The sequence below is a fragment of the Bos mutus genome, chromosome 15, assembly GCF_027580195.1.
Source record: "Bos mutus isolate GX-2022 chromosome 15, NWIPB_WYAK_1.1, whole genome shotgun sequence".
NCBI classification, from domain to species: Eukaryota; Metazoa; Chordata; class Mammalia; order Artiodactyla; family Bovidae; genus Bos; species Bos mutus.
The window spans coordinates 31,025,837-31,039,879 of record NC_091631.1 but is presented as its reverse complement, the minus strand read 5'-3'; the positions used below and the strand labels follow the sequence as shown (position 1 = coordinate 31,039,879).

At 43.1% G+C, this 14,043-nt stretch overlaps 1 protein-coding gene across 4 annotated transcripts in view; it reads right to left on the bottom strand.

Moving 5' to 3' along the window:
• The window catches only part of STIM1 (stromal interaction molecule 1), a 204,945-nt gene that overhangs the window by 80,615 nt on the left and 110,287 nt on the right, over nt 1-14,043 (bottom strand). For all 4 annotated transcript variants that reach the window (XM_070383826.1, XM_070383828.1, XM_005886647.2 and 1 more), the window contains exon 2: nt 9,247-9,377. In XM_070383826.1, the coding sequence (XP_070239927.1) occupies nt 9,247-9,377 (131 nt within the window). The remainder of the gene's footprint in view (nt 1-9,246; nt 9,378-14,043) is intronic.

The window sequence follows — 14,043 nt, the reverse complement described above, 5'->3', positions numbered from 1 at the left end:
GAATCCAACTAATTTCAATATGGAGCAGAGCAATATGCCAGATGAGGGCTTCACGCCCAGTACTCTGGAGCATGGGAGAGGAAGGATTACTTCCCAATGTAGGGGAACAAATAGGATTTCTTGGAGGAAACATTAAATCTAGGGCCAGTAGTTCTCTACTGGGAGAAATTCTATCCCCAGGACAACTGACAGGTGCCCAGTTGCTCAGTGGCGTCTGCATAGACTGCAGCCCACCAGGCTTCTCTGCCCATGGAAAATTTCCAGGCAAGAATACTGGAGCAGGTTGCCATTTCCTCCTCCAGGGGATCTTTCCAACCCAGAGATTGAACCCTCGTCTCCTACACTGGCAGGCAGATTCTTTACCACTGCACCACCTGAGAAGCCAATTGACAACTGGTGATAAAAAGTTTGGAGTTATCACAGTTTGGTGGGGTTGGGAACATGGTGGCTGCTAGTAGTGGCCAGTGTGTAGGGATGGTGCTAAATATCTTACAATCTGGCCCAAAATGTCAATAATGCTTGCAGCTGAAAAATCCTGATCTAGGCCTTGGTGGACAAGTAGAATTCTCACAGGCAAAATTGGGAGACAGAGTGATGCCCAGATGAGGATTTATCCGGAGCAAAGGCATAGCGATACTAGGAGCATGTTTGAGATGGCTGCAGCATAGAGTAAGAGAGAGCAGGGTAACAAGGACTAGTCAGGTGAGCTAAAGTCAGACTGCAGGAGCACTGATAGGCAGGTCAGAACTTAGTTTAGTAAGTGAAGGTAGGCCACTCTCTTATCATTTCATCATCTCTATACAGAGTTAATAAAACCTAGCTCTTAGAGTGGTTGAGAAGTAAATGAAACTGTATATGTACTCAGCCGGCAGAGGACTTGGTACATTCTATGAGTGCTCCTTTTCCACCATTATCCCTTCACAAGGTAGACTACAGTTCAGAGCTGTGCTCTAGAAATTCCAGTAGTAGTACAAAAAGGCAAACTTTTTGGCAATAATACAATCAAAATTATCAGGGTACAAAGCAAGTCATTCTAATAAAGTGCTAAATGAGCGATGGAGACTGCACTGCAGGAGTTAATACTGAGATGACAGAGATCAGAGGGGTGAGAAAGTCAGGAAAGGTTAACGAAAAGTGAGCCAGGGGTATTCCAGAGGACAATCTAAGACTGATACAGACAGAACCAGGAAGGGATGTGAGAACTTAATTCCCAGAAAGGAGAACTATCTGAGCAAAGAAAGGCACCTGGAATAAACACGGAATGACTATGAAAAGACAAGTGTCAGATCAGAGTGGTAGGAGATGTGTCTAATGCTGGGAAATTCCCTGGCGGTCCAGTGGTTAGGACTTGGTGCTTTCATTGCCATGGCCTGGCTTCAATCACTGGTGAGGGAACTAAGATCCTGCAAGTTGGCAGTACAGCCAAAGGAAAAAAAAAAAAAAAAGGCTAAGGCCAGATTTGAAGGGATGGAGTGCCAGGCACAGGAAGTTGGATGGAAAAATAAAAGGAAACTCAAATGAAACTTTGGAAGATCACTCACAGCATGGACATATGCTGGTGGAGGAGAAACTAGAAGCGAGGGAATACTGAGAAGAGTCCACAGCTACCCAGATACAAAGAACTGAGGTCCCAAGCCTGAGGAGGGAATAACAATTATTATTAGTCATGATGATAACTTATGAGCATAATGCAGCTATTTATCTTCATCCAAATTAGCGCATGCTGGCCACAGCACTGGCTCTGTGTGAGAAGCACACAGGGCCCTATGGACCACTGCCCCTCCAGTTCATTCCTACTGATCCTCTGGCTATCTGCAAGTGGAACTGCCAGCTGCCCCTCTTAGGGTTTAGTTTGCCCAGGCCTGGTTCCACCTGGGGCCAGAGTCCATTCTTCCCCAACTCTCACAGCCTCCAAGGACCTAGCATGCCTCTTGATGGAATAATTTAAAACAGGTAAGAAGCAAGTCAACTTTCATCCTGCTGAAGTCAAGGAGATCTGATGACCCTACCACAACACAGCCTTGTTCAAAATCCTCTACCCTTCCAGATAGGTAGGAGGAAATTATAAGTTCTCACCTGCTGCTTTTGATGCTGCTAAGTCGCTTCAGTCGTGTCCAACTCTGTGAGACCCCATAGACAGCAGCCCACCAGGCTCCCCCGTCCCTGGGATTCTCCAGGCAAGAATACTGGAGTGGGTTGCCATTTCCTTCTCCAATGCATGAAAGTGAAAAGTGAAAGTGAAGTCGCTCAGTCATGTCCGACTCTTAGCAACCCCATGGACTGCAGCCTACCAGGCTCCTCCGTCCATGGGATTTTCCAGGCAAGAGTACTGGAATGGGGTGCCATTTCCTTCTCCGAGTTCTCACCTAGACCTTTTCAAAAAATAAAGGCATAGGCAGGAGGCTGAGTGAGCTGATAGAGAAACTGTGCCCCTAGAAACATGTGTCCCTGCTCTATCATTCCCCATTTCCCTTAACACCAGCCACTTGGATGAACTATCTCCTGCAGCGGCCTGGCTCTTGGCATGTAGGCCAAGCTGCTGGGGGTGGCTCCCAGAGTTGAATGCACTGGTGCCCTGGGATGATGAGGGAACTGATTTGGTATTCTTGTGATAGAGGCTAGCCCTCACTATCTGTATCATCATGCTGAGGGAGGGATAAAACATGAATTTGGAACCTATCATATGCCAGCCTTTGTGCTTGGTGCTTTGCATACATTAACTTCTTACAACCACCATGCAGAGAGTCGCCCTCCTCAAATACTAATAGCTGAATAACTGAGGCTCAAAGAGAAGTGATTTGCCTATTGTCACATAGCCAGTAAGAAGCTAGTAAGAAGTTCAAAACCAAATTTTGAACACAGGCCTATCTATATCAAAATGCATGCTCTTTCTGAAGATAACAACAAAAACTCATGGAGACTCTTCTATAAGCCAGGCATTGCACTAAGTGTTTTATATGCACTATTTCTTTTTTAATCTTTATTTATTTGGCTGTGCCAGGTCTTAGTTGCGGCACACAGGATCTTTGATCTTTCTTGCAGCATGAGGGCTCTTTGGGTGCAGCATGTGGGACCTAGTTCCCTGACCAGCAATCAAACCTGGGCCCCCTACATTGGGAGCGTGCAGTCTAGCCACTGGATCACCAGGGAAGTCCTTATGTGCATTATTTCATTTAATCTTCACAATAACTTCATGAAGTGCCTAATATTATCGCTCCACTTCTAATGAGGAAACTGATGCTCAAAAAGATTAAATAACTTCTCAAAGTTTCCACAGCTGGTAAAGGGAGAGCCAGATTTAAACCTAAGTCTGTGACTCTGCAGCACAAGCTCTTAACCCTATGCTATATTCTATAGCAGACACAACAGGCACTAACGGAAGCTTAAGTATATTTTGCAACTTCCCAGTTCAGTTCAGTCACTCAGTCATGTCGAACTCTTTGAGACCCCATGGACTGCAGCACGCCAAGCTTCCCTGTCCTTCACCAACTCCCAGAGCTTGCTCAAACTCATGTCCATCAAGTCGGCAATGCCATCCAACCATTTCATCCTCTGTCATCCCCTTCTCCCACCTTCAATCTTTCCCTGCATCAGCGTCTTTTCCAGTGAGTCAGTTCTTCGAATCAGGTGGCCAAAGTATTGGAGCTTCAGTTTCATTATCAGCCCTCCCAATGAATATTCAGGACTGATTTCCTTTAGGATTGACTGGATTGATCTCTCTGCAGTCCAAGGGACTCTCGAGTCTTCTTCAACACCACAGTTCAAAAGCATCAATTCTTCAGCACTCAGCTTTCTTTATGGTCCAACTTGCACATCCATACATGACTACTGGAACAAACCATAGTTTTGACTATATGGACCTCTGTCAACAAACCAATGTCTCTGCTTTTTAATATGCTGTCTAGATTGGTCATAGTTTTTCTTCTAAGGAGCAATAGTCTTTTAATTTCATGGCTACAGTCACCATCTGCAGTGATTTTGGAGCCCAAGAAAATAAAGTCTCTCACTGTTTCCATTGTTTCCCCATCTATTTGCCATGAAGTGATGGGACCGGATGCCATGATCTTACTTTTCTGAATGCTGAGTTTTTGTGTTTTTTTTGAATGCTGAGTTTTAAACCAGCTTTTTCACTCTCCTCTTTCACTTTCATCAAGAGACTCTTTAGTTCCTCTTCACTTTCTGCCATAAGGGTGGTGTCATCAGCATATCTGAGGGTATTGATATTTCTCCTGGCAATCTTGATTTCAGCTTGTGTTTCATCCAGCCTGGTATTTCGTATGATGTACTCTGCATATAAGTTAAATAAGCAAGGTGACAGTATACAGCCTTGATGTACTCCTTTCCCAATTTGGAACCAGTCTGTTGTTCCATGTCTGGTTCTAACTGTTGCTTCTTGAACTGCATACAGGTTTCTCAGAAGGCAGGTAAGGTGGTCTGGTATTCCCATCCAGTTTGTCATGATCCACACAGTCAGGCTTTAGCGTAGTCAATGAAGTAGAAGTAGATGTGTTTCTGGAATTCTCTTGCTTTTTCTATGATTCAACAGATGCTGGCAATTTGCTCTCTGGTTCCTCTGCCTTTTCTAAATCCAGCTTGAACATCTGGAATTTCTTGGTTCACGTACTGTTGAAGCCTAGGTTGGAGAATTTTCAGCATTACTTTGCCTGTGTGTGAGATGAGTGTAATTGTGCAGTGGTTTGAACATTCTTTGGCATTGTCTTTCTTTGGGATTGGAATGAAAACTGACCTTTTCCAGTCCTGTGGCATTACAGCTTCCGAGGCTCATACTAACCTATTCAGCTTCATCCCCCAAAACGTGTGATCACACCCTTGTGTAAGACTCCCATCTCAGACTAACAGCATGCTTGCTACAATGATATTAGTCAGTCATTCCACACACGAACGTTAAAATACAAGTGTCAGATGTAGGTAGCTTTCCTGGAAATATAGAGAAAACAGAACAGCAGCAATAAGTAGCATTCACTGAGCTTGAATTGTGTGTCATTGCTATGCTAGGAACACTTTTCTTAATTAACATATGATTAAATTAACTGTAGTGGAGGGGGGCAGAATATCTTCTTATGAGTTTTAGTACATATGTAAATTCTTATAACTGCCCCACAACCCAGACACAGGACAGTTCTATTATCAAAAAAATTCCCTCATGCTGTCCCCTCATAATCAAACCCACCCCATATCCCTTATCCCAGGTAACCACTGATCTGGCCTCCATTCCTGTAGTTTCTCAGAAAGTCATTAGATGTTATCATATATTAATAGTATGTAACTATTTGAGATGGCTTCCTTCCCTCAGCATAATGCCTTTGAGATTCCTCCATGCTGTGTGCATCAGCAGCTCACTTCTTCTATTGCTAAGTAGTTTCCCAAAGTTTGTTTTCTCCATTTACATACTGAAGGACATCTGATTTGTGTCCAATTTCTGGTGATAATGAGTAAAACTGCTAAAACATTTGTGTAGAGGTTTTAGTACAAATATAAATTTTCATTTATCTCCGGGGTAAATACCTAGAAGTAGAAATGCTGAGACACGTATTAAATCATGTTGTTCAGCTTTATAAAAACCTCTGTAAGAGTTCAAGTGACTCTTCCTCATCACAGGGTACTTGGTGTTGACCGCTTTTTAATTTAAGCCATTCAAAGAGGTGTAGAATGATATCTCATTGTGGTTTTAATTTGTACTTCCCTTAGTAGCTAACAATATTGAGTATTTTTTCATATGCTTGTTTATCATCCATATGACAATAAGAATTGTTTAATGGCTCAACAAATGTCCTTTATTTTCTATGTAGGTGCCACAGAAGAAAATAAAACTGCCCTCAAACTGTCTGGTCCAGTCAAGGGGCCAGTGTTTTTTTTTTTTTTCCAAGCACCAGGCGAGCCATGCTGAGCGCCCGCGCCGCCACACACTCCAGCCGCCGCCTCACCGTCGCGCCGCGCCCCCGCCGCCGCCAGTGTTTTTAGGAAGGCTCTTGTCTACACACCTCAGACTGTCAGGACAGGCTGAAATGCCATACTATGGCTGCAAATCCTTTGTCCAAAGGCAGTATCTCCACCAGAGGTTTCAGTAGAACACAGGTCATGAATTCCCACCCTGCCAGCCTGCAAGAACTCCCTATCAGCTTTACAAAGAGGACACCAGTGTCAATAATGCCATCTTGCTCATCTGAAGGGCCCTCAATCCTTGGTTGCCTAGGACAAAAGCAAGCAAGGATAGCACTTGAGAAGCCAAACTGGCTTCCTCCACACAAATGACTACATATTTTCTGTAAAATGGTGGCTGAATCTCAGTGTACTATAAGTCTAACTTCATAGCTCATAGCAGAGATAGAACAATTAGAAATGAGAATGAATCAAAGAAGAGACAGGAAACTATAAAAAGAAATCACAACAATGCATACGGGAATGCGGGCACTAGGCTAACAGTGCAAGAGGCTGTGCAGGCCTGCTCTGAACGATCCAAAGAAAGTTAAGACTGTTCACAATAGTCTGTAAGACGGAAACCTGGCCTCAAGAATGGCTAAAATTTTTAAATATCTAGAAATCGGGTTATAGTTCAGTTACCTGAAAAACTTACTGATATGAGGCTGAATAAATGAGGCCTGAATACAGTATCCTCGCAGACTGCTACTAGGCTCCTTGGGTAATCAGCAGTTCTGTTAAATGGGTCATAAAAACCTCAGGTCCTTGATCACTAGCACAACCAGGATTTCATCTCTGCTGTCTCGGAGTCCATAATCCAATGTACCAAGCTCTGACCTGTCTACCCAATGGGTCTAGTTAGATCCTGAACTCCATATATGTTGAGACTATCTTAAACACATAGACTTTGCTACCACGACTATATGTTTCAAAAAGAAAGTAGCCTGTAACTGATCGTGAGAAACCCAGACTGGCAGGCCCCTCTGCCCACCAGAGGCCTGACACTGCAGGGAGAGCAGATGAAGAAGTCCAGGCAGGCAGAAGCTCCACTGAAAAAGAACAGCTCACCACTGGCACAGGGAAGAGCAGGGTGACAGCTTTTGTGTTATTTTAGAACAGTTTGTGCTGATGAGCTTTTTGTTGCGGTACATTCCTCTAAAAAGAACATTTTCTTCCTCCTCTCATTGACAAAGTAATTCAGCAGAAAGTGAAAAAAGAAAGAGGAGCAGATGACAAAGATATCCAGGAATTTGTGGATCTTGGAACACATCACCTTCTTGACTGTGATGCCATGCACCTCCCAGTTGGGTGGCCAGGTCCTTGGAGAGACGTCAGGAAACCTCTCAGCCTCTCTCACCACCAGGAACATGGCACTATTCCCAGCACAGACAAATAAAATTTGGGTCCTTTGAAAGCCAGTGACACTTCTAGATGTGACCAAAAGCTCAGATACAGTCATCATGGCTGTTGCCCTTAAAAACCTACAGCTGCCAGATCGTATACGTATCTCAGCCTGGTTGCCTGGGCCCCCTTTCCTCTTCAGGTTTTTGTCCTGTGGTTTTCCACCACAGTCACTCTGTCCCACCAAACCTACCAAAAATGCTTCTTCCTGCCTCCACATCTTTGCTCACGCTCCTTCCTACTGCTCAGGCTGCCCCATCCCTTTCCACTCTATCCCAATTCTACGTTTCCTCTAGGAAGTCTATTTTTCTCCTCTCATTAGACATTATCTAGTTCAACCTGATCAAGGATCCCCTCAGTAGACCAATCAGTGGAGGTTTGTGTTCCACTTGCCGATCTTCAGTGACAGGGAGTTCACGATCTACCTACCAAGGAAGCCTCTACTGTGACGAGATAGAACTGTTAGGTGATTCTTTACTCCAGAAGAATATGCCTATATTTTACTTTCCCCACAGTGTTCCTGGTTCCGCCCTTAGAATAAGAGACAATACAGCAGTACTTAACAGCATAGGCTTTAAAATCAGATCTGTGCTCATACTCAGCGTGTCCTTGAACGAAATGCTTAACCTTTCCAAAATTCCAGTCCTTGACGATAATACCAACTTCATAAGGCTGTTAACAAAGTTAAAAGAGTAACTATGCAAAGAGCTTAACACTGTGCCTGGCATACAGTAAGAATTTCATTGCTAACCATTATCATCTTTTAAGCCTGATTCCTCTACTTCTATTTTATTTGAAGATAGGAATTGTATTATCTGAATCTCTTCTTTTCCAGGTTAAAGTTTCTTCATTAGATTGTAAATTATATAAGGACAGCTGTATCGCTATGTAATTATAGGTATTTACTGTCACATTCGCCACATCTAGAACAGTGCCTGGCACATATATAATAGATACTTATAGACACTGAATTGTACTGAATGCTCTCCATTTCATGGTTTTCACACCCCTCATCAGTCATGTCACCCCTCCGTACAGGCTTTCACTGCTTCAAGATGTTTCTGACAATGTGAAATCCAGAACTGAATTCAAAATTTAAAACCGGACTAACCAGCAGGAAGGAGAGACCAGAATTACCTCCTCCCTCAAGATATACACCATATCACTACTAGAGATTGGGCATAATTTGGCAGCTTCACCAAAGTGCTGGCTCAAGTTGAGCCTGAAAACAACTGGAATTTTTCAATCTTCTCACACATGATGACTTTGTACTCCGGGCTCTGTACTCTGGGCTCTTTGTACTCTGTACTTTGTACTCTGTGGAACTGGAGCTGTAGTAATGCCCAAAGGTGAAACAATAACAGGGCTCTTCCATCCAGAGATTCCTCTCACTCTTGCTGTCTGGACCACTCAACTGACTTCTAGCAGTTGCAACCTGGAATTCAGAACGACCTTTCTAGGAACCTCTGTCTCTTCTTCACAAACAGTATAAGTTTCCAAAGGGCAAGATCTGACTGCCTTGCCTTCTCCTCCACAGGCCAGCACAGGGTTGAACACAGAGTCAGGACAGATGGGTGCCCTCCACCTCCAGCAGGAGTACAATAAGGACGCAGGCAAACTGTACAGACCAGCCTCAGGGCTCCCTCTCCCTCTCAAACAGCACAGCTCGGTCAGCGTTGTGCTTCCAGCTGGCAGGCAGACGGGGGCCGGTCCAGACACAGACAGAGAGGTAAGGCCTGCTCCTCGAGGCTGCTCTGCTGAGAATCACCTTCCCTGGTAGGGATGCGACGCTAGAGAACAAGCCAGTAGCAAGAACACCTCTCCCCAGGGAAGAGCCTGTCTAGACAGCTTCAGGGACTGTTCGCACAGGAAGAGAAGAGAGCCACGCAGGGTGAGGGAGCTCACCTCATCACTTTCTTCCACATCCACATCACCATTGGCATCATCATCCATCAGCTTGTGGATGCTGCGGACTGCATCAAAGCTGAGCTTCTCATCCTCACTGTGGCACAGGGGTTTGTCGATCCGGCAAAACTCTGTACAGGAAAAGCAAGAGACAATGTTACAGGGGGCTGCCGCCCAGCTCTATTACCCACCTGTCTCATTGTCCCTAGCTTCTAACATCTGACTCCACTTAACAGCGAGAAGAGTGTTTCTTATTAACTGTCTTCCCCATTTAGGAACAATGCTTTATTATCCTAATAGTTTCTTGGCAGGGAAGTCAAGCATAGGACTAGGAATACACTGGGATCTACACAAAGAGCATGAATAAATAACTCAACAAGAAAAAAAAAATACAAATGAGAGAAAATACAAATAGTCAATGAACACAGGACAAGGTCTCCCTAGTAATCAAAGAAATACATATTCAAAAGAAACAACAAACAAATGTAAATTAATACAATCTCTCTAGAAATAGGAAAAAAGCCCATTTGTTCCAATGCCAGAGTACTACACAGCTTTCCTCTTTGTTCGCTTTGTCACTGCCTCTATACATAATGCCAGTCACAGGCTACTCAGGGAAACCCTTCACATCGTACGCCTTCTCCGAGCCAGCCTTCAGCTGTCTATTAGACATCTAAGGTCCTGAGCATGCCTGACACAACTGCATGGGAGGTGTGGAGTGAAGCCTCCTCTGCCCACCACCATACAGTTATACAGCAAAAAAACCACCCAGTCCACTTCATGACACCTAATCCTCTCATGAACCTGGAAAATGCCTAGCAGAAAGAGCCTGGAATCTAGTTGTAGCTCTACTATGTGACTCTAAGATCACTTCCCTTCTTCAGGCTTCAAGTTCACTATTTGAAAAAGACATTTTAACTAAAGTTTTTGGCATTTCTTCCAATTCCTAGAGTGTAAAACTCCTCTTTTTTTTTTGACCTTGATCTTGAAAACTACTTTCTAGGCAAAATACTCTTCAAATCATCCCCAATGAAGATAGAAGAAAGATCCTGATTTCCCAAATAGAAGTAGTCACAGAAGAGGAAGCAAAGACAAGGTGAAGAAGCTGTGGCTGCGAAGCCTTCTAGAAAGCCCTGATCAGAGACCTGAAATGCTCTCATCCATCTAATCATTTACTTATCTGCTGGTCAGAAACAGAGACAAGATCAGACAGGTCACCTCTTTATCACTTGCTAGTCACTCGAATCCTTTTCAAAATGAGGAGGGGTATAAATATAAAATTTTTTAAGTCTCAGATGTAACTCAATAAAAATGTGTTGAATATTGAAGCTCACAGATGTTAACAGATGTATCCCAAGTCAAAAGCCACTATAGAGGCATAACAAGAGCCCAGGTCTGCTGACTCCTAGGCCAGCACTTCACCTGCCTGCCTTTACACCAAGGTAACCAGATAGCTTTAAGTTAGTTGTATCTTCTGGAAGCCACGGATGGTAATGCTGGTAAGAACCACACTGAAAAAATGGCTTTAGAAAAGAAAAAATAAGATAAATAGTATGCATACAAAAGAAATAAGTACCTCCATAGACTCTATGTTCCTCTATCTGTCCTGGCAAGCTGGAGCAGAATATGGAAGGTGAGGTAAAGGTGTGGTGGATACTGAGGGAAAAGAGTAGAAAATAGCCCAAAATTAAGGCACTGTTTCTAGTTTCCTCACCAACAAGAGCTCTTAACACAATTGCTTTATTCATGGACTCCTATCCACTACTTATCCCAAACAAACTGCAGTAAGTAATGACTAGTTTGGAGATGAAGCAAACAGCACTGAGATTAGGATAACCAACATAACATTTTTCTTCCCTTATTCCTGTATTTATACTACTCAAAGGCATATATAATTGCCTATAATAGCTTTTTTGATCAGCATATGATATGCCCATTCAAACAACATTTATTGAGTTCTGTTTATATGTCAGGGTCTATAATCAGCCCAGGGGATGAAAAGATGAAGCAGACCTCATCTTTGCTCTCAAGGAGCTCAGTTATAAAAGCAAGGGACTCTGCCAGGACCAGCTTGAGTGAGCCTCACAGTGTTGCTGTACATGCTTTTATTATAGCATTTATTGACTCATATTTAAATTATACATGCTCATGCCTGTCTTTTCCATTATACTGTGGGTATGAAATGCTTCAAAAAGTAATATATTAGATTTGAAAAAAAAAGTGGGGGAAATAGGCAATTAAAATACCAAGTGCTAAGTGCCATAATAGAAAGAACTGAGGTTATGCTAAGAGTCAACAGCTTCTTCGGTAAAAGGCCAGACAGTAAACAATTCAGGATTTATGGGCTATACAGTCTCTGTTGCAGCTATCTAACTCTGTCACAAAAGCAGCCAAAGACAAAACATGAGTAAGAGAACTCAACTGTGCTTCAGTAAAACTTTATTTACAAAAACAGACAGTGGGCTGGATTTGGCCCTTGGACCATACTTTGCTGACACCATTTCTAGAGCTCCCTAGGTAGTACAACTGAAGCACACTGGATCAACAGATTTTTGACCCAAAACAAAGAAATCTAATCTTTTCACTAGCCTGTATCCACACACAGGATTATCTGAAGTAAAGCACTTCTATTAGGCTTTTAAAAATAATGGAAATAGTTTACCAAGCTCTAGGGACTGGGGTCTCCAGGCTGGGCCTGATTGGCCTACAACAGGTCCAACATGTTTGGGCTTCAAACATCAGGCTCTAGTTTGTAACCTGATCAGACAGACAGGTGACTTTTGCTTCTGGCGTAATTTGGCACAGAGAAAGATTAAAGGAATTGAGGATAAGGGAATACAAAGTCTTGATGCCCTATATTGCCATGGAATCCTGTCCAGAAAAATCATCAGACAAAATTCACAAAAAATCCCTTCAATGGAGCATTGCCTATGAGGTCTCTCCTTCCTGAGATCTTTACTATCTTTCTTAATACATTCCAACCTGGCAAGGTTTCACAGATCCATCTGGAAATTACCTTAAAAAATCCACACTTTTAGCAACACATTATTACTACAGTGCAAGAGCCCTGCCCTTGGAGTCAGAATACATATGTCAAAATTCTGGCTTCATCAGTTACAACCATATGATATTGGACAAGTTGTTTAACTTTTCCCAGCCTCCAACATCTCACTTACAAAATAAGGATAATTAATTCTGCTGCATATGGTTTTGTTAGAATTAGGTGTTGCGAGAAGACTCTTGAGACTTTTCATGGACTGCAAGGAGATCCAACCAGTCCATTCTAAAGGAGATCAGCCCTGGGTGTTCTTTGGAAGGAATGATGCTAAAGCTGAAACTCCAGTACTTTGGCCACCTCATGCGAAGAGTTGACTCATTGGAAAAGACTCTGATGCTGGGAGGGATTGGGGGCAGGAAGAAAAGGGGACGACAGAGGATGAGATGGCTGGATGGCATCATCAATTCGATGAATGTGAGTTTGAGTGAACTCCGGGAGTTGGTGATGGACAGGGAGGCCTGGCGTGCTGCAATTCATGGGGTCACAAAGAGTCAGACACGACTGAGCGACTGAACTGACTGACTGACAATTGTTAAAGCACTTAGCATAGGGCTTCCATGAAATTGACACTAAATATATTTGTTATCTCTTTCTTTCCTGCCAGAGCATCAAGTAAACAGTTCCCATCTTTCACTAACTTCAGCCACTTTCCCTCTATGGACCATAAAGAGTCAAATAAAGGAAGTACAGTCCAATCAAATTGCTCAAAAGAATGTTTCTAGGTGAGCTGGCAAGTGAGTGTCTGACAATAGCCTGTCTTCCCCCAGTATTTACATGTCTATCACTGGTAACATTTATCACACAGTATTGTTGTTGTTCAGCGCTCAGTCGTGTCAACTCTTTGCGACCCCATGGACTGCAGCATGCCAGGCTTCCCTGTCCTACACCATCTCCCAGAGTTTGCTCAAATTCATGTCCATTGAGTTGGTGATGCCATCCAACCATCTCATCCTTTGTCATTCCCTTCTCCTCCTGCCATCAATCTTTCCCAACATCAGGGTCTTTTCTAAGGAGTCGGCTCTTTGCATCAGGTAGCCAAAGTATTGGAGCTTCTGTTTCAGCATCAGTCCTGCCGATGAATATTGAGGACTGATTTCCTTCAGGATTGACTGGTTTGATTGCCTTGCAGTCCAAGGGACTCTCAAGAGTCTTCTCCAACACCACAGTTCAAAAGAATCAATTTTTTTTTTTTTTTTAAACTTTACAAATTGTATTAGTTTTGCCAAATATCAAAATGAATCCGCCATAGGTATACATGTGTTCCCCATCCTGAACCTCAAAAGCATCAATTCTTCGGCACTCAGCTTTCTTTATGGTCCATCTCTCACATCCATACATGACTACTGGAAAAACGAGAGCTTTGACTGTATGGACCTTTGTCAGCAAAGTAATGTCTCTGCTTTTTAATATGCTGTCTAGGTTGGTCAGAGCTTTTCTCCCAAGGAGCAAGCGTCTTTTAATTCCATAGCTACAGTCACCATCCACAGTGATTTTAGAGCCCAAGAAAATAAAGTCTGTCACTGTTTCCATTGTTTCTCCATGTATTTGCCATGAAGTGATAGGACCGGATGCCATGATCTTAGTTTTTTAAATGAGTTTTAAGCCTGCTTTTTTAGTCTCTTTCACATACAGTGTTATAGTTGTTTAACCCATCTTCCCCATAATGGCTTGAGACCATGTATCCAGCAGCAAGAAAAAGCCAGGTTCTTGATAAATATTCAACAAATGTTTTTTGAATG